This window comes from Daucus carota, chromosome 5 (genome assembly GCF_001625215.2).
Source record: "Daucus carota subsp. sativus chromosome 5, DH1 v3.0, whole genome shotgun sequence".
Lineage (NCBI taxonomy): Eukaryota > Viridiplantae > Streptophyta > Magnoliopsida > Apiales > Apiaceae > Daucus > Daucus carota.
The window spans coordinates 39,099,929-39,126,009 of record NC_030385.2 but is presented as its reverse complement, the minus strand read 5'-3'; the positions used below and the strand labels follow the sequence as shown (position 1 = coordinate 39,126,009).

General features: G+C 32.6%; 2 protein-coding genes and 2 long non-coding RNA genes across 12 annotated transcripts; 2 read left to right on the top strand and 2 right to left on the bottom strand.

Moving 5' to 3' along the window:
• Nucleotides 1-1,207: 1,207 nt before the first annotated feature.
• On the bottom strand, nt 1,208-2,343 carry LOC108221736 (secoisolariciresinol dehydrogenase). Its single transcript, XM_017395593.2, has 2 exons — nt 2,277-2,343; nt 1,208-2,170 (listed from the first exon to the last, which is right to left on the bottom strand). The coding sequence occupies exons 1-2, from the start codon at nt 2,312-2,314 to the stop codon at nt 1,267-1,269; spliced, it is 942 nt and encodes a 313-aa protein (XP_017251082.2). The 5' UTR covers nt 2,315-2,343; the 3' UTR covers nt 1,208-1,266.
• Nucleotides 2,344-3,562: 1,219 nt separating this feature from the next.
• Nucleotides 3,563-8,861, bottom strand: LOC108219746 (mitogen-activated protein kinase homolog NTF6). Its single transcript, XM_064094415.1, has 6 exons — nt 8,542-8,861; nt 5,423-5,552; nt 5,033-5,170; nt 4,424-4,756; nt 4,090-4,273; nt 3,563-3,978 (listed from the first exon to the last, which is right to left on the bottom strand). Exons 1-6 carry the CDS (start codon nt 8,712-8,714, stop codon nt 3,803-3,805), a joined length of 1,134 nt encoding a protein of 377 aa, XP_063950485.1. The 5' UTR covers nt 8,715-8,861; the 3' UTR covers nt 3,563-3,802.
• A 2,222-nt stretch (nt 8,862-11,083) lies between these two features.
• Nucleotides 11,084-12,917, top strand: LOC108222566 (uncharacterized). Its single transcript, XR_010292515.1, has 6 exons — nt 11,084-11,159; nt 11,512-11,594; nt 11,683-11,767; nt 11,861-11,903; nt 12,090-12,178; nt 12,273-12,917. It is a non-coding gene; the product is annotated as an uncharacterized LOC108222566 (long non-coding RNA).
• A 9,434-nt stretch (nt 12,918-22,351) lies between these two features.
• LOC108220086 (uncharacterized) lies at nt 22,352-25,972 on the top strand. 9 transcript variants are annotated; one of them, XR_010292517.1, is made up of 8 exons: nt 22,352-22,702; nt 22,917-22,962; nt 23,635-23,758; nt 23,934-23,983; nt 24,715-24,828; nt 25,295-25,391; nt 25,527-25,633; nt 25,701-25,972. It is a non-coding gene; the product is annotated as an uncharacterized LOC108220086 (long non-coding RNA). The 9 variants fall into 9 exon arrangements; XR_010292518.1 differs by lacking the exon at nt 23,934-23,983 and having other exon boundaries at nt 24,762-24,828; XR_001806665.2 differs by lacking the exon at nt 23,934-23,983.
• Nucleotides 25,973-26,081: the final 109 nt, after the last annotated feature.

Below are 26,081 nucleotides of genomic sequence, written 5' to 3'. Positions count from 1 at the left end.
ATTTAAGCCGTAATAAGTACCAGTCATAATATTTTAGTTTAGTCATAAATAATATCTTTAATTATTCAAATTCTATATATAATTTACCATCTTTAAGTAGTTTTAAATATAATTATCAATTAATCATTAACATCTTTTAACACTAACAATCATTAAGATCATTATTCTACTTATGTGTTATATTTTAGAACATATATAGTGTTTAGTGATTTATAAAATAATTGTTTTATCTTTTGATTGCAACGATTATATTGTAGAACATAACCTGCAAATTTTCAGATGCTTACAAATAATGTAGACTAAAAAAATTGAAATTTAAATAATTTTGAACTGCACTACTCTTATTTTGTGGATTTCATAGAACAAGAACCCATATTGTTATGACATAAATTTAAAATAGGATCAAATTTTAATATATTGAAAGTCTTATATTAAATAACAATAATTCAAATATCATTTAAAAACAATAATTTAAATAGGTATGATAAAAATATGATAATGTAATTAACAAAAGACATTATTTTTTCAATAAATGACAAATTTTAAAATTTTAGTCAAACCCGTGCTTGGCACGGGTTATCAACTAGTATGTTATAAAGAAGAGGTCCGGATTTTAGCTTTAAATAACAAATTTTGGCATCTACTTCCATTGTCGTCCAGCGGTTAGGATATCTGGCTTTCCCGGCAATGGAATTTTTTATCAGATTCGTTTTCTTGAATCCCCGCTGCTCTTCACGGGTAAATTTCTTTCTTTTTTTGGTATGCCACTTGTTTTTCAATTACTTGAAATGAGTTGAGGGTAGAGATTCCAAGACTGTGCTGTAGGTACTCAAATGTATACAATATTACAGGGTGATCTTAGTTTCATAATCGATCAGATAATATTCCCCCGTTAATGTCTGACGTTGTCGTAGCAGTACAGATGACCTTAATGCTGATTACCAAATATCAACTGATGATTAGGCTGTAGGAGAAGAGGGTCAGTCTCACATCTTGTGTTGAGTACAGCACTAACGAATGCCTTGAGATGTTTCGATGTGTCATGTGGAGAGTTGCTGTTAATTTTAGGAGCTACAAGCCTGCAAGGCATGTTCAATATGGATAACTCTACAAATTGTATACTGAATATAATGCACTGCTAAGGCCTGGTATGAATGACAATTGCAAAATAAATTTTCCCATGCTCAAGAGAAAGAGTCTAGATACTTCTTAAACAAAAGAGTGAAAGAACCAGGTATTTGAAAGTCTTAAAGCACTTGACACTTGTTACACCTTGAAAAAGCAGAAGCACACATAAAACACCAACTGCAAAACTCTTAAACAAACTCCTAGTAAGGTGTAATGAGTCTCGATTCTTGATAGTTTATAAGAGTTCTTCCTCATTATAGCCTGCGTGATAGCTTCATTAGTAGTACTGTACCCTCCATCAATCACAAGGTTCAATCCACTCACATACTTCGCTTCATCACTCCCTAGATACACGGCGGCTGCTGCCACGTCCTCTGCGTCCAAAATCACCCCTTTCAAGTTTGAGAAATCTGAGACAAAGCGCTTCACGGCCTCCTCATCATCCAATCCAAATTCCTTCCTAGACAATTCTGTATCAAATATGAAAGGTGAAAGACAGTTAACTCTTATCCCAGACTTCCCCAACTCCACTCCTAAGTTCTTAGTCAGTCCCACTATCGCGTGCTTGGAGGCCAGGTAACCGTGAGAAATGGGGCCACTTGACACTGAAGCTGCACTGGACATCAGAATTATGCTACCACTTTTTGCGGGGATCATAGCCCTAGCAGCATGTTTGCAAGATAGAAATGTACCATACACGTTCACATCCATCAGATTTCTGAATATTTCGTTGTTTGCTAGTAAAATTTTGGATTCAGATCTGCTGGATGTGGAAATGCCTGCACTGGCGTGCAATATGTCCAATTTTCCGTGTTTGGCTAAGGTGATGCCGACCAGGGCTTCAACATCGGAATCTTTAGTAATGTCACAGTGAATATAGGAAAGGGAGCTTTTGTCGTCAATGTCTTTGCAGAGGGAATGAGCTAGTTCGTCTTGGATGTCTGCAATCACCACTTTGGCACCGTGCCTGAGAAAATGACGGGCTGCAGTCTCGCCAAGGCCTCTGGCACCGCCGGTGATTATAGCCACCTTACCTTCCAACCTTAAGAACAAATACGCAGAAACACTGTCAGATAAAGCAGCCTAGTACTGCACAAGAGTTCTACTTTTCAATATCAGCATGAAATGATAAAAATGGTAAAACTCACCTTCTTGCAAAAGGAGCTAACAAAGAGGAGGCTTTCATGATTATTAGCTTGGAAACAGATGTGATCAGGTGGAGCTAATAATTTTAAAAAAAAAAAAAAGACAAGTAAGCATATTGTACTGTCTGAATGACAGTAGACATATATAGAAATGTTTCATTTACAGTACACACGAGTTTTCAATGTATGTGAGGAAAGATGAGATAATGATACGTAATAGTGTTTGGTTGTGTTTAATATCTCCATAAGCGGGCTCATAAACTAAACAACCACACTTACAGGCTGGTAGGAGCAACCACAATCAGGGATGGATCCAGTAAAATGCAGTGTCCCCCTAAAAAAAATTGACATGTTTTATCTATTCTAAGTTTTACAAAAATTTATAAATGTACCCACAAAATTTGAAAATATACTGTATTTTTCGAAAATATGCTTGGTCCTCTCTAATAAATGATCCTAAATCTGCCCCTGACCACGGTACTTAACCGATTGTCATCAAGAATTGGCCAACATCTAATTGATATGACTACTACGAGCAATCTCGGACCAGTCCTGGTAAAAGTATCAGATATAACTGAAATACCTCATAAACATTTCAATTTCTAAAACAATGCTGATTAAAAGCTCATCCAGGTACCTGTAAATGATAATAAAGTATAATCTAATAACAAGATTACATACTTCATTGTCTGCCTGTTATATGACAATGCATCTCTCAAAACTAAAAGAAACAATGTATCAGCCTATCAGGTGAGCTTCAACAAATCTTTATGATTACAAATGGTATACTGAAGTGTTAGATAACATTTTAGTGCACTATTGTACCTATAACTCTAGGTTGAATAAGATCATGCAAGGCAACAGGTAAACTCAGAGTTCGGATCAAATTCGGGTAGGGTCAAATTCCTGACTAGCGTCTATCAACCTGACCCGATACCTGAAATTGCGAACTCAGTTAACAACTAACAACGTGCAACAACTAACAACCGTTGGCTGTACCACAACTTCCTATCAATAACTAACAACAACCGCTGGTTGTACCACAACTTCCTATCAACAACAACAACAGTTGGCTGTAGCACCGGAAGTTGATACATTTCAATATAAACACTAAGAATTTTCTGGTACAAAATACAGGAAATGATGCAACTCGCCAAAAACTGCAAAATGCTTATTTTAAATCAATACATGAGCATATCAGATTTTGCTCATAGTAACAGATAGAGCCTTACAAACCCGCAAACATGGACACATGAGCAATCAGCCATTTACGATTATGCTCGGATGAATTCCCGAAAATAAATCCCACTTTGTCTCATAAAACTGATCAACGATATGTTCTTCTTTCAAACCAATAAACGGTATTCTTTTTTATGAACTGTTCGATACATATAAGAAGCTATCCCAACACATCACTTTCACTCTGGAAACTCAGTAACACTTTATACTTTGCTCACCAAAAAAGTATATGTAAAATGCTCATTTAAGGACACCAATGGTATACCACAGGAAATGAAAAACAAATCTTGCTACTCCTGCATCTTATCTGGGTTGAATTTTTGACATTCCAACCGTATTAATTCCTTCACATCTTCTTCACTTAAATTTGCTTGCTCAAAATCAAACACGAAAGGGGACTCGCAGGTTGGCTCCTCATTGATCTCATGCAGACTTGATAAAAATGGATGATTTAACGCTTCCTCAACTTAACAATCATCGAGAGAAAAGAATCAGAAAATACTCACTGACTATATAGGAAATATAAACTTGAAGTTAATAAGATGTAGATTGTTAATAAATACCAAGAAGGGGATACCTGTTATGCGTTTTGATGGATCAAACACTAACATCTGCTCTGCAAGATCAATGGCTACTGGTGATACATCTGGGAACTTCTCCGCAAAAGATTTCTTCGGGACATGAGGGAGTTGCTTAATGTACTTCCGTGCATTATTACTCCTAAGAAATCCAAGATCAGAGTCCTCCGGAGAGCCTAGAAGCTGTTTTGAGGGAAAAAAAAAAAACTCTATTATTATATAAAACTATCATAAAGTGAGCACAACAAATTTACTGATTTATGACCCACAATTCCGTGATTTAATTATCTACAAATACTTGTAGTCATATTCCGGAAAAAAATTCTTGATTACCTCAGTAATAAGTAGCAGTTGCTCAACATAGTCTTTACCCGGAAAGAGAGGTTCCCGTTTAATTATTTCCATTAAAATGCAACCAACAGACCAGATGTCAATGGCTGCTGTATATTCTGAACAGTTGAGTAACAATTCTGGGGCCCTGTACCATCGGGTTACAACATATTCTGTCATGAAATCTGTCTCAGACGTGGTTCGCGCAAGCCCAAAATCACAAATCTTCAGGTCACAGTTTGAATTAAGAAGCAGGTTGCTTGGTTTCAAATCACGGTGCAAAACATTTGCAGAGTGTATGTACTTCAGTCCACGCAGTAACTGGTACATGAAGTACTGTGAAAAACAAATACTTTGGTGTGAGAAAACACTTACAGGTTCACCCATGGTCAAACTTATGAACACATGGTTCTTACTACAAATAAAAATACGACTAGTTATTATTTGGAGCAACATTGAACTTGTTCTTTGATTAATGAAATGACTTGGTGTCTGAAGCTTTCTTTTAATATACAAAGAAATAAATAAAAAAGTTTATCGCATGATAGAAACCACTAAATACAATAGGAAGAATATAGTAGAAGCAGACAGATAATGTAAAGATCAACACACCTGACAGTGGTCCTCAGTCAGTGCCTGGGAAGAGCGTATAACTTGATGTAGATCAGTATCCATCAACTCATAGACAATATACACATCAACAAAATTTTCTTTCTCTGGCGGCGGTATGATGTCCTTAATTTTGATGACCTGTGGGAAAAGTTTACAACCACATAACCATCAAGTAAGAATGGAAAAGGAGAAATTCATTTCTAAATCACAAGTGTAACTTCCAAATTCCATTCCTAAAAAGTGTTTGATGTTTTTTATTTTCTTATTGATCTAAAATTTTGAACAACCTTAAAGAATGTTTGGGAATAAGAGCTTATAATTGCAAATTTTATGGGGGAACCACATAGCCAATAAAAAAAGAGTTGCTATGAATCAATGAAATGGATATACATTTTCATGATCCATATGGCAGAGGAGTTTGATCTCACGTAGGGTTCTTTTAGCATCGATTCTGTTATCAAATGCATTCGCTATTTTCTTAATCGCGACCTCTTCCTTAGTTTCAGAATTTGTAGCACAGCTGCATAACATAATTCAATATCAGTAACTACCAAGTAGAAATAAAATAAGATAGAGAGAAATGGCTAGTCACCTTCATGCCTAAACTTATAAATGAAGAAGCAGAGAAAATTAATTTTGTGATGCCACCAATAAAAGGGAGAAAAAGAGGTACTTCGAACATATATGTAGAACTTAAATGTATAACACAATTAATCTTTTGGGCCTCGCTTGGCATGCGTATAGAATTAATTAAAGTATAGCAATTTATATGATTATCATCTCATCATTCAACTTCCCTTTTTTTTTCTCTATACAATGCAGTCGAATAATATTTACCATTTCCGATTACAAATAAGAGTACTTAAAACACAAACGAATCTAGACATATCCGGGATTGAGTATTCAATTAGAGACGACAGGCTTCCAAAATGAGAATTTATTATTATCTTTTAAACAACACATTTAGAACCAAACATATGTATTTACCTACATATAGATTAGGTAGAAAACAGAAAGACAAGAGAGGTTATACCAGACGATGCCATAAGCACCAGTACCAAGAAGCCTAACAGGAGGAACATATGTAGACGAAACTTGGAAGCGATTACCAAGTAAATTGTACTTAACATACTTGTCCTTGTCAGTCGGATTACGTTTTCCCACCTCCGTTGTCTCAGAACAGATATTTTCCTTCTCCATTCTCTTTTTCCTTTAATTCTCTTACCCAAAATACCACGATGCAAACTATTAATTTTTTTTCTCTGTTAGATGATTTATTCTATCTGATACAAAAAAAAGAAGGGTTTATTCTTGTTTTAAGGGAAAGAAAGACGTAGTTTGTTTTTTTTTTTGTTCTTTTTTTTTGGGGGGGTGGGGGGGGGGGGGGGTGCGGAGATAAATATTTTTAGTGGGAATCGGGGCCTACTTTTCTCTTTTGGATTTTGAAATTTCGAATCAAAGATGTATACTAATAATAATTATCACTATTTATGTTTTGTTTTCTTCAATTAAAATTGAAACAAAACAAAGAAAGCAAGTAAAACTAGGATAATCAACTAGAAATGGTGTGCTCACTTGAATTTCTATTTTATTTTGTTCGTATACATGTACAGATTGTCATCCACAGTGAGATTTCATAAGCTTTTATAAGTCCTGTAATAATGTATTACTGCTGGTTTTATAAGTCCTGTAATAATGTAGCCATTTGGGCCACTTTTGTTGACATTGAGGCTATGTTACCCGGACTCTCCATTTTTGTGCCTATACCCGTGTCCACCGGACATGACATGGGTGTGGGTATGGGATCTGAGTCGGATCCTTTTTATTACAACCGGACACTTCACCTGTAACATACCAGGTCAAAATGAAAACTTAGGCCTTGTTTCAATTTTTTTTATAGAGATCAAGATCCATGAATGACTTGTTTCTATGTTGTTCTATTGATTTTATGCTTCAATTTTCAGTTTATGTGATTAATGTGCAATAGACACTATTTTTATGAATGTATAATAAATCAGTCTATATAAAGTTTTACTTGCGTGGAACTTAAGTGCCAAGTCCCCGTACCCGAGTCTAATTCCGGATCCATACATGAATCCTAATTATCCTAAAACTACGAATCTGACTCTTGGATCTGTACCCGTGTCCGATACCCATACCCGTGTCCGGGTAACTTAGCATTGAGGTATTCTACACATTATTTCCCCATATGCACCAAAAGCATCTTGGCAAGAATTAAGCAGGTTTACTATGAAACAACCTAAAGCATGAGAACAAAATATAATAACTGATGGCTGTCGGGATTTCAGATCGTATCCGTACTGATCATGGTTTTATCCGTAATTGGCCATCGGGATTTCTACCTTCTGACTGGGCTCTGACTTCCATCCACTTGGGGTCTTCTGTAACGAGGTCGTCTTCTTTCTGGACGCCTTGAGTGTACAGATAAAAGTTAACCCTAGTGTGCCATAGGCCAGAGGGGAAAATTAGGTGTCATCAGAATCCATCATCAGCTTATTACATTCTGGCTCCATCCATATTGTCACGAACGATCCAACTTCAGCCTCGGGTTCTCATCGAGCATCAGCTCGTACAAAAACCAAAGCCCTTCATCTCTCTGCCTCAAGTACTGAAATCCCAACTTCTTAGACATGGTTCTATCGAAAACAGCCTCCGAATCAGACATATCCGTGCATTCCACTTTCGCTTCTCGCTGTGTTCGACATTCACTTCCCAGGTCAAAGATGGGGGAGAATTTGATGCCGAAAGATGCGGCATACCAGATAATCAACGACGAGCTGATGCTCAATGGGAACTCGAGGCTGAACTTGGCATTGTTCCCATCTTTGACCTGGGAAGTGAACGTCGAACACAGCGAGAAGCGAAAGTGGAATGCACCGATACATCTAATTTGGAGGCTGTTTTCGATAAAACCATGGCCAAGAAGTTGGAATTTGAGTACTGGAGGCAGAGCGATGAAGGGCTTTGGTTTTTGTTGAAGTAGAACGAGTGATATTTGTGAGTTTATAATTTTCTATAGAAGCAAAAGCTGTGTAATTAGGAAAGGGCTTGGAAATAGATAGTAGAGGAGGAGTGGACACTCAAAATTCGGATAGATGATTATGGATAAAACCATGATCGCTATACGATCTGACTGAGATCCCGACGGCCATCATAACAAAATAATCGAAACAGGAAAATATGAAATTAACTAAGATTAAATTCTGTAAATTAATGCAATGAAGATTATATAGTTGTTTGTGTATAAGATTTGAAGGAAAGCAGGTTAACCACAACCACTTTGCCATTATGCTTCTTTCAAAATTGGCATGACTGAACTTGATTTAGTATGTTCATATTTTAAATCCTGGATATAATTTGGACATGTAGTAGACTAATAGTTGTGTTCTAAAGTATGAAATGAAAGTGCATTATCGAGAGAGAGAGAGAGAGAGAGAGAAGGGGGAGGGGGGAGAGGGAGGGAGGGAGGGGGAGAGAGAGAGACTCACCAGACGACGCCATAGGAGCCACAGCCAAGGAGTTGAACGGGAGGGGCGTAGATAGAAGAGAGGTGGAAGAGATTGCCCATGACATTGTATTCCACGTATCTTCCGCCGTGTGTTGGCTTGCCTTTTTCCACCTTTACTTTCACCTGACTATCGCTACTATCTTCATTCCCCATTTCTTCCTTTCGTTCTTCTTTTCTTGAGCCCAGATTTTTTTTTGTTTTTGTGAAAAGAAACACCAGATGTTATTCTCAAAACACCGAACGATGATATATGTAGTTTGTGCTTTGTATCAAAGTCGAGCTACTACTGCTTGATTTTGAATTTTTGGACCCTATTGTAATTTGCTTCTCTAGATTAAAAGAAAGGGGATGTAGTGTTTTGGTGGAAAATGGGGCCTATGCGCCATTTCAACTTCAAATTTTGAATCGAAGTTGTTTGCACTTGATTATTTTACGAAAATCTTAACCTTTCTTTCTAAAAAACTGATTTGAGAAAAAATAAAAATTGAATGTCACAATCATGGCACTGGCATTCTATATGGGACCGGATTTTAAATTTCATTGATTTATAGATTATTTATGAATATCAATATTATTATACTGAATCAAAATTTTATATAATTATTATAAATTATTAAATAATTGATATTTTATTATAAATTATTGGAAAGCCCGATTGCAGGAGAGGATGCGGGCTCGATTCCTGATTGAGTTTGGAAAAGATGATCTCTAGCATTTTGAGCCAGATAATTCTTTAATTAAAATTAAATGATTTTTTAGAAAAGTAAGCGGTCGGAACTTAAAAACCCGGCTTCTGCGTTTATAGTAAAAAAACACTTATTTGTATTATTTATGTAAAAAGTCAAGAAATACTTAAAAAACAATAGAGAATACTAACTTTTGCTTCATAATTTCTAAGTTCTACTTTTTCCCCAAAGACATTAATCACCTATGAATCTTAACTTCTATCTAATTTCTACTTCGCTTTTTTACACTAAGCAAGAAGCACTTATTTTAAACTCACCAAAAAATCTCCATAATCTTAAGCTTGTCCCCCGATATTGTTCCTTTGTTTTGGATTTTTAAGAGCAAGTTGGGTGAACTTAAAATAAGCGCTTCTTACTTAAAATAAATAAGTGGAGTAGAAGTTAGAAGCAAATTAAGACTTATAAGTGATTAAAGTGTTTGGGAAATAAGCAGAAACCCTGAAACAAAAGCTAGCATTCCTAGCTTTATATAAGTGTTTTTTGACTTTTTACACAAATAGTACAAATAAGTGTTTCTAACTTATAAACCAGAAGCTCGGCTTAAAAGCCGGAAACAAACACCCCATAATCTAATAAGATATTGAAAACGTACATTATATATAAATGTAAAATATTTGTAAGTGGAAATAATTTTAATTTATTTATATCAGATGAGTTATTTATAATTTATAATTTATTAGATATAAAATGAGTAATATAGTGATAAAATATTATAAATAATTTTTGAAAAATATATAAAGTAGTATGAAAGAATAAGAAAAATAAGTTTAGTCGTGAGACTCGCTAATATCTATATATCTATATAAAGGAAAATCTCGGACGGCTGACGTGGCTCTTCCCTCCTTGCTCTTAAACTGAATTCTCTCCTCTCAGCATATCTCAATTATTCCGCTGCCTCTTTTCTTCTTATTTAATTTTTATTATATTTTATGCCTGGCTGATCGGTTTCGTAACTGAAGCCTCATCATCTCCTCGGACGGTTGTACTGAAGCCTCATCATCTCCTCGGACAGTTGTTATAAATGATCCTCCGGCAATCGTTACTTTTCGCTTGATTATTTCTTGCTTGAAAATTAGCTTCGCACACACTGTTGGACCTCTTTGTTGGGCTGGCTTGGCTATAGCGATTGTTGCTAACAGCTGTTATTCTTCCGGTGGGCGTCCTCTTCTTCTTCTCTAGCTTAGTCGTGAATCTTCTTCCGGTATTATTTTCTCAGATTTCTACTCTTTCTTTTTGTGATTTACCAAATGTCCATCTCAATTTTATATATTATACATTTCATAGGGTATACTTGCCGAAAGATTTACAGGGTGGTTGCGAAGTTGTTGTGGCTGGAACCCTGATTGATTGGTGTGCTGCTGTTAAGATCGGTTTCGGGTAGGGTGAGTGTTTGTTACTTGATTACACATAAATAAGATTGGTAATAAGGTGTTCGATCAAATGCCCAACTGACTGTATTATCACCGATTTCATTAGAATGTGATTTTGTTGTGGGCATCAAGTTGAACATGTTTATAAGAGCCACTTACTTGCATAATCTCTCATTTTTCAGCTCTGCTTTTCTACGATTACACTGATTTTTTATATTAATGTTTCTTTGGATTAAATTATGTTTAGTGATGATTTTAACTCGAACGGGTCACTGCAAATGTTTGTTGTTATCAATTCTTTGTGTTTTTTTTTTTGGCTTTGATTGTGTTTCATTATGTCTTCACCTCAAATGGGTAACTGCTAATTTTTGTTGTTATTGATTCTTTGTGTTTTTTTTAGTTGAATACTCTGATGGTCTTCTGCACCCAAAGGGGTCCCTGATCAAGATTTCTGCAAATTACAGGGTTTGGGAAAGAGTTCGGTATGCTTTTATTTCATATCTTATCATGTTCTTGTGTGTGCTATGGTTTTTTAGGTGACGAGGGAGCAGTTAGGCAACAAAATGAGAAACTGTTTTTAGTAGCTTCTTGTACGAACAGTTTGGTAAATATGATCAGAAGATCCATAATGCTAATTCATTTTGTTTGGTTCTTTGTTCTCCTGCGGCTTAATTCTCCTCACTTTAATTATAATTTTAACTCGAATGGGTCACTGCAAAAATTTGTTGTTATCGGTTCTTTGTGCTTTTTTGGCTTGGATTATGTTTATTTATGTCTTAAGCTCAAACGGGTCACTACTAATTTTTGTTGTTATTGATTCTTTGTGTTTTTTAGGCTGAATCCTCTGATGGTCTTTTGCACGCCAGGGTGTCCCTGATCATGATTTGAGCAAATTACAGGGTTTGGGAAAGAGTTTTGTATGCTTCTATTTATGAATGTTTTACATATTTTATCATGTTCTTGTGTGTACTATGGTTTTTTAGGTAGGTTAATTTATCTGCTTAGGTTAACTTTCAAAATATCCATAAATTCTTGAGGCGACTCCAAATTGATCTACTTCTAAAATGATGCAGCCTGGACATTTGCTCAGGTGTAGTAATTATAATTTAAATGTCTTATAGTCTCTTGCAACTTGGTTTAGCCATTTATTATTTTTCTAACATATGACCATTAATGTTTCAAGAAATTGCCCTTAATAAGGATATGGAGCTGAACAAGGAAACAAGGTAGGATGTTATGCCCTTTGTGTGTTGTGACCATTTCTTTTCGGTCTGAAATATGTTCTCTGGAAAAACGGCAGAACTAGGATAATCCATTTGAAAGAGAAACTAGCAACACTCCTAATGCTTGATGATTAACAATTTCTTGACTTAATATGTGAAAATTTGCACTGAAAGTTGTGCAACTTACAGGAGTTAAGGAAAGCAGTTGCAGATACATTTTACGGAGATGTAACAGTAAAAGATACTGAAGTTTTTATATCCAATATCAAGACTTTCCGGTATTTATATATTCCTTTATTACTTTAGAAACAATAGCTATAAGTTGCTGGGACACGAGGGAGTATTAGTCAGGAAGGATATATTTGTTTACAGGTACTAAAATCAATAAATTATCAAGAATTTGCTTAGGTGCTTGATGTCACGCAGTTTGGCTACTTTAAGGTGCTGGGGAAGGGCTCAGGGACGAAACCGATTGTGGTAAAGGCCAAGCTGGTGTCGAAAATTGCGGAGAAGAAGATTGAGATGGGCGGCGCTGTTGTGCTTACTGCTTAGGATTGATTGTTTTTGTTTTAATTGAATTGGATTATACTGATTGTAATGGTTATTATTGATTCTCACTACAAGAAAGAGGAATCCAGGGATTACTTTACCAGCAGCTGAAGTTGGGTTGGAAGTGTTGTCAATCAATCGAGTGGAAGTGCAGTGTTGATAAAGAGATTCTTTTCCCCTATTGATCATGTCCATTCCTGCGTGGAATTGTGCTCAAAACTTAAAAAAAACTGTTGTTCTGCTTGGTTTATCTATCCAGTTGTCACTTGTGACACACAATAAAATTTAAGCATTTGCTAGATATAATTAGTGCAGGTGGTGGTTTTACTGATTATGTTTACTATTGCATGCTTGCTAAAACGTGACAAGTATTTCCGTGTTTTTTTGGTCTGTCAAGAGTAGCTTCTGAACAAGTGTTGGGAACTCCTTTCGGATATAGCCATTTAAATAGTGTATATGTGCTGTAGCTGAATTAAATGTACACCTCCAGTTGGTTCATTTGATATCTCTGCTTCATAGTGGAGAACTTGTATCAGAAAATTTTGTATATTATTATTCACCTTTTGAAGTTTTGAGTTTAGCCATGTAAGTAGATTTCTCACTGAAATATAGCTAAATATTATTATTTTTTTTGGAAATCAAAATATAGCTAAATATTTGATACACTCTCTTACACTCTTTATGACTAACAATATTTTTTTATATTTCAACAATAAATAAGAAATTAAAAATTTCAGAAATTATGGACTATATAAAAAATATATTAAGTGCACTCTTTTTCTTCAGAATAAAACCAGTTAACATTATGAGATTATGGAGGCCACTTATATTATTTTCTCTTCATCGCTATCTCACGCGCAACACTTACAGTCTTCATGATATTTTCAGTGCCCGCGCGAAGCGCGGGTTATACACCTAGTTTAACTATAAATTAGAAACATATATGAAATTAGGGGGTGGGATTGGTTTTATATTATAAGAATTTATAATTATTGTTTCAAAAAAAAGATTTTATAATTATTAGAAAGTTTCGAAAAGAAAAGTGTTAAAAATAGACGGGAGGTGTGCTTAAATTTTTTAAAAAGACATATTTTAAAAATGAAAAATTATTAGAATTTTCAATATTTTAAATTTTAGATTTACAAATCAGAAGTCATCTAATAAATTTATTATTTAAACGATATATATAAGTTGATTTTAACTTGCGGTTCACTAAATAAACGTTTTCAGTAATATTCTAAATAGGGCGAGGAACATAACACATTGTTAAATTGATACTTATTCAAATACTGTTTAGAAAGTGAAAATTGAAATCAACCACTTGTGCTACAGACACAACGAATTGGACAAAGGCAGCTGAGCTCGAGAGGATTCCCTTTATTTTCTTTCTCCTCCTCCTAAAAAATTTCGCCAAGGTCTCTCTGTGGTGAGGTGTTAAAGGGGCTGGCAAGGTAACAAAATGTATAATCTACTGAATCGATCTTCAAAAGTTGCCCATATTAAGATTAGATTCGGAGGTTTTGTTCTGCTTATCTTTCCAACATAGTGCCACTTTAAGTATGTTCTCTAAGTATGGGGAAAAATAAACTTTAAAAAAAAATGGGAGGAAGATCCATAAAGAAAACCTTTAACAAGCATATGGAATATTACATGTTACCGGAAAAAGATCCGCGGAAGATAGATTTGGAGTAGATATTTTATGAGATTACTTGTCTTATAAAGTAGTTGCTTGCTTTCTTGTCCATTTTAGTAACGTTGCCGATATCTATTCTACCATTCTTTTTCAGTGCCGATGAATCAATCATATAACCCATTTTTGAGCAGAGTGACAATTTTTAAACATCAATCCATCATTAAAGTGTATTTATAACAAAGGTTACTAAATCCGTTCATGTTAATTGATTATTGCAACAAAATATTCACAGCTATTTTATAATAAAAAAATGTTTAGACCGGATTTGTGTTTGGGCAGTAAAAACGTCTCCCTATTAAATCTGATATAGAATCAAAGAAAACATAAATTAGATATTTTTTAAGTGATGAGTGAATTTTCTATAATAATTTTTTAAAGAAAAAAACTACTAATCTGGGAGTTTTATTGAGAGAGAGAAAGGTGTCTCTGTTTAACAAAAACAGAAAAGCATCCGTAACTCATGTCTTGAAATTTTGAGAAATGGAAAAGACCTGCCGTATAATGTAGTAAATTTAAAAATAATTATGCAGTTGCATACTTCTATAAAGTATTTAAAAATAGGACAACATTTCTGTAAATATATTGAATATAAAAAAAATACAAACATCATACATAAATCGAATATCATCATTGTAAAGCGGTCCTCGTATTAGATTCTATCACCTGAAGATATACAGGACTGAAGATATAGAGGAATATTAGGAATATTGGTGACCACTTTTGTTCGATAAGATATTTTCCTCTCAACTGTTATTTGGTTAGAATTTCCTTTTAACTTTTGATATTACAGATTGAGCATATTGGACTTTTACCTTTTTGCAAATTTGATTCAAGTTATTGTTATTATGTTAGAATTCGTTTGGTTGGCGGTGTAGCACTATTGTGTTGGAATGCGAAATCTACTCTTGTTTGTTTTGAAATATAAGTTGTTTGATTTTTTTCATGCGATTTTAAATCTTTTGAGCTAAAAATCATTATTTTAAAAATTTTCTTTTTTAAATAAAAATATATAATTAATATTATTATTCGAAAAAAGAAAATTTCAAAAAAATGATTTTAAGCATGCGGTCAAAAGACTTTAAAATACGTGCAAAAAAGTCAAGCGACCTATATTTTAAAACGGAGGGAGCAGTTATCTTATATCATTTGTATAAATGAAGTGCTGAATTAATATATTTAATTTAAAAATATTGGTTATTACTTATATTAATTAAAAATTAAATTTTTTGATAAAACTAGTATTATTATATATTTTAAATCATTGGTTATTTTGATATTATATATTAATATTTAATTATTTAAAGAGGGATGAAAATTCAAAAATAAAATTGATTCTTATACCTCCTACTCTCCTAGTCCTGCCTACCTCTCATCTAAAATATATTTGAGGCCGGAGAGTTTGAGTTATAAATTTGAAATTTTATTTTTAACAACGAAATATTTACAACAAACAAAACTAGTACCTGGTTGGCGGTTGCAGATCTCATGAACCTAACAACTCCAGACTCCTCACAAGTTTAATTTTAAATGATTCTACGGGATACGAGTATTAGCAAAAGTAGCGGTGACAAACAAGCTATACAGCCAGCAAGTTTCTGGACCATAAATTGAATTTTTACTCAGGCAAAGGGAGTTCTATAAAGGGTTCCTCATAATTTATCTTTTTCTAAAGCTCAAATCCAAGTAAAAATTTCAAAATAACACCTCTGAGAGGCATAACATGCAACTGAGAGTCTATGATATCACGAGAATCTGCAACATTACATGATATTACAACTCAACAGTAAAACCCAATACTCTTCGAGATCTTCGAAACACAAAAATACAAATCAAGCGCCCAACTCCTAATATCTCGAGATTCCTGACAGTAGCTTAACAAGAGTCTAGTACTACAGTATTAGTGTATTACAATTACAAATTACAATCACACAGGATTACAGGAATGCTAAACATGTATAGCCAGAGTCATTTTGGTCATGCAATTAGCAAGACAGTGATTCAGTCACTAGCCTTTGGAACTTGATCAGCAAAACTAGCAGAGCTCTGTTTGGTTTTGATGAGTGATTCCCCTGCTTTCAAGGCCATGGAAACAAAGGTTTCCGCCACGCTTTCGAAAATCTGAGCTTTGATCTGGCCCCTCTTCGGAGGAGGACCATAGTTTGGTTGCTGGCTTCTCATGCTAAATGATGAAGAGCTCGCCATCTCTGTAGATTCAAGTGAAGAATTGGATAAGAGAGGATTTGTGTATTGGAAAAGTAGCTCAAGTGAGGGCAGTGTTGAAGACAAGGCAATATCCATAGTATTTATAGCCATTTGGGCCAGTTATCATTATCAAGATGCTATGGATTTTTAAGTTGAATCTTCTCGCGGAAGTAACAAGCATTTCTTTGACAAAAAGTAATTGTGCTCGAAAGCTTTTGCAATTTATTCAAAAAATATATTCCGTCAAAGTATTTCTCAGAGCATCTCCAAGAGACTCTTCATTTAGGCTCCTAACTTGAGATTTGAGGAGGGAGAAGAAAAATGTTGCTCCAAGAGACTCTTAAGTGGGTCTTAAATCACTAAGAGCCTCTTGTTTCTCTCTCCTCTCTTCTCAAAGTTAAGAGCCACCACATGGCTCCTAACTTGTTTTTTCACAATAAAAAAATTCTTACCTCCAATTCACCTTCATCTTTCTCTCTCTTTTGTTATAGTTATAGTGGAGCCCAATATATGAATAAAATATGAAATAGAGAAGAGATGTAGAGAGTATTGTTGGAGTTTACACTCTTAACTTTGTCGTAAATTACCAAGAGCCACATTTTTTATATTATATTTAGGAGTCAGCAAGGAGGCTCTTGGAGATGCTCTTATCAATTTTTTTTATCCAAATTGTATAAATAATATCAGTGTTCTAAAACTCCCCGATTTAACCAATTATTCCCCGATTAATCCCCTGCAAGGTCGGCCACTAATCCGATTTCTAAAATCCGATTAATCCTTATATATATTTCTTAATTGAAGCATATACGATAAATTATTAGAATCAAAACACTATATTACTTTAAATACGAGTAATTATAAAGTTTATGAATATAGTATATTTATTAGTTACTAAATAGCTAATATAATAATAACTAAATATTAAATAATATTGTAATAATAAAATAAATCCGATTTTCACTCCAATTAATCCTTCCTATTAATCCCCGATTTCCGATTAATCCCTGAATCGGTAGCTCAGCCGATTAGGTCCGATTTCCGATTTCTGTAACACTGAATAATATATGTAATATAGAGTTAAAATTGGCTAAATGGCAATATAGTTGAATTTGTTTCATTTAAACGGAATATAAACATGTAGGATGGATAGAGTATTTCTCTGAATTAACCAGAAAACTCTTTTTTGAATTAACGGGAGGATGAGAAATAATTTTGTAAATTGACCGGAAATAATGTGAGAAAGGATTACTAATATATACATTTATCCATAAAATTTTGATGGCAATCGGATATATGCTCGGCGCCTTGGCTTATATGTAAGTGTTCTTTAACTGGGTAGGTCTTTAAAAAAAAATATTACTGGGATTGAAATTTAAAATGTTGGATGAAACAAAATTTTCAAAAAGAAATATAAAAATATTTAGGGAAATTAGCAAATGTAACATCCCGAATTTTCGGAATATTAAAAAGCTAATTTCACGACATAAATAATATCATTACTTAAATCAAAATCCTCAAATAATATATAAGTCAAAGCAGCGGTCAAACCCAATAATCAAAAGTCATAAACTTGGAGACGCAGCTCCATAATCCAAAACCAATAACTAATAAATTCATCAAATTATTCTTAATAAACACTAAGTCTTTATTCACTAATGCAAATAATCACGAAGCATAAAATCCAAAAGTCCTCAATCTTATTCTCAAAATCCTTCCACATGATAGAACCTGAAATATAGAAAAACGGATGAGCTACACAGCTCAGCAAGTAACAATTTGACTAACAATTAATCTCGAAATCAGTGGGCGTTTTTATAAAACATTGTTCCTCAAAACAATTATAATTTTGAAAACACTTGTAAAAGAAAATCCAACCCACAGTTTATATTTTAAAACCAATCAGAATTTAAAACAGAAGCAGAAACAGAAACAAAAATCTTATCAATACCACAGTCTTGCTCTACGGCCACACTTTCCCAGTGACCGGGATCTTATTCTTATTCTTTTGCCACACTTACCCAGTGACCGGGATCTAAAGTTCAATAATCACGCGCCCTTAGCAGGTATCTAAAGTTGCACACTTGTGCGCCTACTAAGGGTATCTAAGGCTAGTTCCGGAACTATAGCGTAAATTACGAACGGGTTCGAAACGTAGAGACTGGGTCTTCAAAGATTCTCATGTCTTATATCTTATAAATTTTCGAAACAAAATTCTTATATCTTATAACAAAAATCAGAAATTTGCGAAATCAAAATATCCTTTCGAAAATAAAAGTAAGTCAAAAGGTACTTACCTCAAAGTCGACACTTAAAATCCGAAATTAATAACACGAACAAAGCCTATACATTTAATTGATAAACAAAACATAATTAACATATAGTACTCCTTAAACAATAAAGAGCAAGGCACATAACAAATCTTAACAAAATACAAACTTTAACAACTAATAACAATTAACACAATTCAATCACCGAACAAGACAAATGACAATGCATGCTGTTACAAATCTCAATCTTAACCAAATATAGTTTCTGAATATGAGAAAATAGTCAACTGGAGAATTAAAGTACATTCAACAAGGATTCCAAAATGACCAGATTCATAATAAACGGACAGATAATGAATTAGTTATGAATTTTAGAAGTTCAAGTAACAGAGCAGAATTTTACTCAGGAGCAGTTTACATTCAAAGCAGATTTTGACGAAGCAAACAAACTGATCTCAACTAGACTATAACTAAACACTTAAATATCATTCTCAGAGGTTTCAGAATTGGTAAAGATCACAATTTTATGACAAATAACGAGAGAGATATGAATTTTTAAACACGGAACAACTCAGCAGAAAAGTATAAACAGCCCTGAATCTTTATAAGTCAGTTTAGACAATTAAATCAATTTATACAACAAATGGGTATGACTGATAACGAAATATCATATCTCAATCTTTCCAGATTGGTATCATGAGTAAATTTTTGACATACGATCAATTTATAGTGAATTTTTGAACATGGGAAAAAGTTTCACGACTAAGAACTGAAGGGTTACAAAGAATATCATTTTAAGCATAGATACACTGCTAATTTCGAAATAAGTCCTGAGACAAAAGTTGTAGGTATCGAAGAGAGCTTTTCAGAATGTCCAGAATCAACAAAATCCGATCAATTTTCAATTTACTACGATTTTTACAACCCAACTGATTCACAAAAAATACTATATCCGAATTTCAGCATAAACAATTAGGCAAACAATATATATTCACATCAAATACACATGACAAGAAACAAGAAATCAATATCTCAAACCAACATATACTTGCAAAGATCGAAGAGAAAAGAAAACATACCCGTCCACGTAAATTGTTGTACGACTTATTCGGATTCTAAATGGATTCTTATATAGCACATCAAACCTAATCGTAAATAGGAAGTTCCAAACTTGGGTCACAATTTTCTCCACCTCATAAACGAATTTCCAAATATAAGGTCTTCTCAAAAAGATTTCGATTCTCGATAATATTTCTACGCTTCTTTCCATTAATAAAGAATTCTCTCTATTTTATTATTCAAATAACTAACACAAAATAAATTCTAGAAGCTTCCAATTAATGCTAATATCTAATTATATAAATACAAACAAATTTTAAATCTCAAATCTAACTCATAATAACAATACTAATTAAATAGAAATATTTAAATAAATAAATAAAATCACAGTATTTTACAGCAAACTACTAACTTCTTAAGTTTTTTTCTTTTGTAGTTTTATCCTTATGAATTTTTTTGAAAAATAAGTTATGTAATTTTCTTTTTCAATTTTGCCGTTTACGTTGTTGCATTTTAAGCTTCATCCGTGGCACATGCGAGAACATGATCAAATTGGATAGTTATTGGTGGAATGGATCCCTGAGAGCAAGTCCAATGGTGAGCTATATCTTGTGCTATATTTATATTATAGCTCAAAATCAAAAAATTTCAACTCCAATGGTGTGCTAAACTTGGTGCTAAAATAGCATATTGCTATAGTTGGTGCTATATTTAGCACAAACTATAGCAATAGCTATAATTGCCACCTCATCAAAAAGTAGAAAAATGAAGGGAAATGAATAAAAAATGGATTTATATCTCAACCTATTCAAGTACATGAATGCACATATATGAATTTGACACAAGATATAGCACCAACCATTGAAGATGTGATATTATTTTAGCACCAAAAACCACTTTTTGGTGTTATATTATCTATGTATCTATGTATCTATGTATATTATAGTTGCTGTTGCCTGTTTTGCATAGTAGTTAGCCCCTGCTTTGAAACCACCCTCAAACCTTCTTATATTTACAGCTTCTGCCATTGAGTTTGCTTGCTTCTGAATCTGACACCTGTCTTCGGCATGTGGCTCATTTAATGCTCCAAGAGTGCTCACACAGACAGGATATTTGATTGTTTGTTTACTGTTCAAGCACGTTTTTACAGCTGATACACACTGCGTTTATGCAAGATTGCAGAGGAAGCTTCATAATTCAAACTCGCAACAAGCTTTCTCAAGATAAATTACTTAAAAATATATGCAAAATCTAATTTCGTTTTTTTTTTGGTCAGGTCTAATTTCAGATGCATACAAATGTGAAATCTAATTTTTTTTGAAAAAAATATAAGCATACAAACGTAAAATTATTAATTAGTATTCTCTCCATTTTGGAACATAGGCCGTTTGATTTTTTAACACATTTTTTAAGTTCTTTATTTTTAAAATTATATTTTTTAAAATTATAATATTGATTATATTTTTTTATTTAAAATTTTGAATTTAATTATGCGATCAAAGGATTTAGAAGTGCGGGTCCAAAAGTCAAGCATTTTATATTTGTATCGTTTGTGTAATAAATTATAAGTCAATTTATGATTTACAAGTCGAAATTTGAAAAATTCAAAATTTTACATTTTTTAATGAGTTATTTTTATTTTTGAAATTTGATATTATAAATATATAGAGAAACGCTTTAAAAGATAATTTATTATTATATTAATAAATTATTTTTATATCCAAATTTAATAACCACTAAACCAAAAATTCCAAATACAAAAATTACAAAATCTAATTTTTTTGACAAAAATATATGCATACAAACGTAAAATTATTAATTAGTATTCTCTCCATTTTGGAACATAGGCCGTTTGACTTTTTAACATATTTTTTAAGTCCTTTATTTTCAAAATTATATTTTTCCAAATTATAATATTGATTATATTTTTTTATTTTAAATTTTGAATTTAATTATGCGAACAAAGAACTTAGAAGTGCGGGTCCAAAAGTCAAGCATTTTATATTTCAAAATTGATTGAGAATTAATCAATAGATTCCAGCTTTTGGGTTTATTAATAAAAAACATTTATTTGTATCGTTTGTGTAATAAATTATAAGCCAATTTATGATTTACAAATCGAAATTTGAAAAATTCAAAATTTTACATTTTTTAATGAGTTATTTTTATTTTTGAAATTCGATATTATAAATATATAGAAAAACACTTTAAAAGATAATTTATTATTATATTAATAATTTATATTTTTATATCCAAATTTAATAACCACTAAACCAAAAATTCCAAATACAAAAATTACAAAATCTAATTTTTTTGACAAAAATATATGCATACAAACGTAAAATTATTAATTAGTATTCTCTCCAATTTGGAACATAGGCCGTTTGACTTTTTAACACATTTTTTATTTTCAAAATTATATTTTTTTAAAATTATAATATTGATTATATTTTTTTATTTAAAAATTTGAATTTAATTATGCGACCAAAGGATTTAAAAGTGCGGATCTAAAAGTCAAGCATTTTATATTTCAAAATTGATTGTGTAATTAATCGATAAAAATTCAATATTATTTTGTGTTTGGCTGGGTTTATTAGTCTAAACACATAAAATAAAAACTTATTCTTATTTATAATTAAATTCTTATATTTAAGTTACAACAAACGGACTTTATTAGCTCTTTTCAAACTGAAAAGCAAAGGCTTCCTGAAGAAGCTAAGCCTCTGCGGGCTTCTCTTGAAAGTTTGCAAAGTTTACTCGCTCTTTTCGAGAATTCAAATTTAAATCATATGAATTTAAATTAAAATAAGATATTTATATCTCTCTCTTCTGCTCTCCTTCCTTCTCTCTTCTTCCTCCTACCCATAATCTCTATTATATTTCTCCCTTTTATATTCTTAGTATTTCTTCAGTACAGTCTTTATTTCAACTATTCGTTTTCTAATAGTTTCTTCGTCTTATTTGCAGGTTAAATTTTCTTTAATAAAGTGTTGGATAATTTGCCCCAAAGATAGTATGGTTGTCAATTTTAGGTATTTTCTTCATATGTGGTACACTAATTTTTTCATATTATGTTTATTAATTTTCAAGATTTGATAATATTTATGGAGATTTGAAGATTGGAGGTTTAACTGATTATGCGCATACCTTTGTTGTTTGTCATACTCGATGTGTCTGATTACGAGGGGACTTGAGAATTTTTGTTGGTAATCGATATGATTAACGGTTTATTACATTCTTGCATAGGTTGCTAGCAGATGAAGTGCTCGATGGTTTGTCCCAGAGAAAAAAGGTTTGATAATTTTATCGTTACAATTTATTATATATTGTCTTAAGTTTTCAGCAGAAAAAGTGTTCGATGATTTGTCTCAAAGAAAAAGTTTGATATATCTTTCTGTATGTATTATTTTATGTGTGTTACTACATGATTTAGTTTATCATCCATTGTGTTTGATTCATTGATTGGTTATCTTCAATTATTCCATTTATATAATAATCACTATGATGGACATTTACTTTTATAATTTTAGATAAATGTGCTTATGAGATTATTGATCTTAAAAGATTGATAAATGTGTTAAGCAGAAAGGTTGAAGTAAATTGTGCATAAGTTGAGTATATGAGTCAATCCATTTCTCTCTATGTGATTAGTACTTCTTTTATATTATTTAAATCTCTAATGACGTCTTTCTATCTCAATTGCAGTTTAAATTTAGTCAATGTAGTGTTTGATGATTTGTCACAGCGAAAAGTATTGTTGGTAGTCAAATTCTTTTTATAAGTATCTTCTTTATAAGCGTTATATTTGAAGTACTTTTTAGCCATCAAATTTAGATATATTGAGTGTGATGGTTCATTATTTGATTTTATGTTTTTCGATTATTTGTGTACATATAGGATTATATGTATTAACTATAGGATTTTATGTTAGATCATTTTACTCACCTGACAAGTTCAAATCTAGATGTTAGGTTACAAACCAAAGAGCGCAAGAGCGCAAAAGAACTCTGCAGAGAAAGAGAATATCTCTGAGAATTTCTGCTAAGACCTAACGTGCAACTTCGATCTAACACGAATCGTGAACTCAGGTATATATATTATGTATTTTCTTTTATGATTTTAGTTTGATATCTTTCATAATTATTTTAGTAGACGAACTACTATAAGCTCTTTTCTCTAATATTTGTCTAATGTTACTACAGTTTGAATACTGCACACCAATTGATTGATGGTTTGTCAAAGATAAAATTGTTTTGATTACAGGTTGCAGGTTTCAATTGATTTTATAATAACTATGATTTTTTGCACACAAGGTGATTGATTATATTGTTATTACAATTATAACATTGATTTATATTTCTTAATTTCTTATTATCATTTTTATTTTATTTGGTTTTATATCTACTTTCAGTTATTGATTCTTTACTAGCCACTGATAATAAATTCCTATAATTACAGGTTGATGTTTTTATGGGATTAAGATGAAAGAGTTTTATTTTGGTGCTTTTTCAGTGAATGAATTTTGCATTGCACTTTGAGATCTGGGTGATTTACAGGAGTACTCAACATCGATGAACATGATTTTGATATAATATACCAATATACCATACATATTTTCCATAATTCTTTTTTATTATTATCTTGATATAAATTATTTTGTATTCATTTGATCTTTAATATGTATGTTTGTAATGATTTTCATATCATGTATGTGTAATAAATCATATAAATATGAATTTATGTGTGTTAATAAATAGAAGCCGAGGTATCGCCGAAGGCGATGCCGAGAAGTAGTTTGAACTAAAATTATATTTTCATTATAATAAGATGCATCATTGAAGGTCTGCATTGGGATGCTTGCATCATTATTTTTCTCTTTTCATCCGTGAGTATGAAATATACATGATGTTATGTAATTTTAAAAGTTTATACATGCTCTGTTATACATATTTAATATTTATGATATGTTATAATACTTTTCAAGTTTTAATGTTTTAAATAACTCACATTATTTATGAAAATCTTTTGTACATTTTGGATGTAGGGAATAATAATGGAAGCAGTTGATAGAGTAGTTAATAGAGTTGATAGGACTAATGCTGTTAATGGGACTAATTGTGTTAAGGTGACTAATGGTGCAACATAGGAAGCTTATGGTGTAAGTTTATTCTACAGTTTAAATGTGTCGGCTTACTATGTATTATATAGGTTATTGACTTGCTGTGTGTGTTTTACTTTATCAAACTTAGGTGTTCATTGATCAAGTGTTTGATAAAATTTTTACAAGAATTATAGAGTTGCGTTGATTTTTTGTCATCCTTTTTATTCATTAGATTGTTTATTATTTAGATATAAATTTGTGGGTGTTAATAAATAGAAACCGAGGTATCGCCGAAGGCGATGCCGAGAAGTAGTTGGAACTAAAATTATATTTCCGTTATAATAAAATGCATCAATGAGGTGTTTTTAATGATAATATGCTATCAGGGTAATAATTAATCTAGAACTGTTATATGGAGCTTCAAGTTAGTTATGGCGCAATCGTTGGTAATGAAGTCACATGAAGTTAACAGAAACAAAGGAAAACTTGAAATCAAATTTATTGCTTTGTCAATCTGGAACAGGTACTTGCACATGTCAACATCGTACAAGTGGACGAGAATCAGAAATGGTCTATCAAGGTCTACACCGCCTCAGATTTAGAAACTTAAGAAATAAATGGTATGGACTACTTCACTAGCTACCAGAGGATTGTTCCATACCCGGAAATCAGGGTAGAAAACAATTTGGTCATTGCTTTGTTTTTTGGTTTTCCGTCCAATTAAAAACTCTTGACAATAATAGGAAATACTGTAGATTTCAATTGGTTGTACTTGCATCGGATGTTACTAGCTCTCTCCAAATCATGATACGCGACAGAGAGAAGCCTAATTGGGAAAACAGCTCGAGAGATTATACCTCAGGTAAGCTTTTTGACTGTAGAACTCCAATAATTGAGCATCAAATGCTAATCATCATCACTTTCTGCAGGATGCCGCAGCTACATACTTTCCACAGAGCTTTAAGCTTCTGGCAGGAAGACCATTCACATTTAAAATGGAAATCATTACAACAAACATTTGGAACAGAAGTACACAGTAATGGGCAACTAATGTGTGCAACGGTTTCAAGCTGGTTGCTTTTTATGAAAAATGATTCGTCCATGTATAACTTCCTCTATGTATTAAATTTTTTTTAATTTTTAAAGCCCTGCAACGCGGGCATCAATACTAGTAGCAATAACGACACCTATTTTTAGCTCACCATTGGACTTGCTCTGAGTCGAAATAAAGAACTGTGAACGAAATCTGGTGGAGGACTCCCGGATCGGTGGATCCCATAGAAAGGTTGCTCGTTTATGCCTTATGGGCC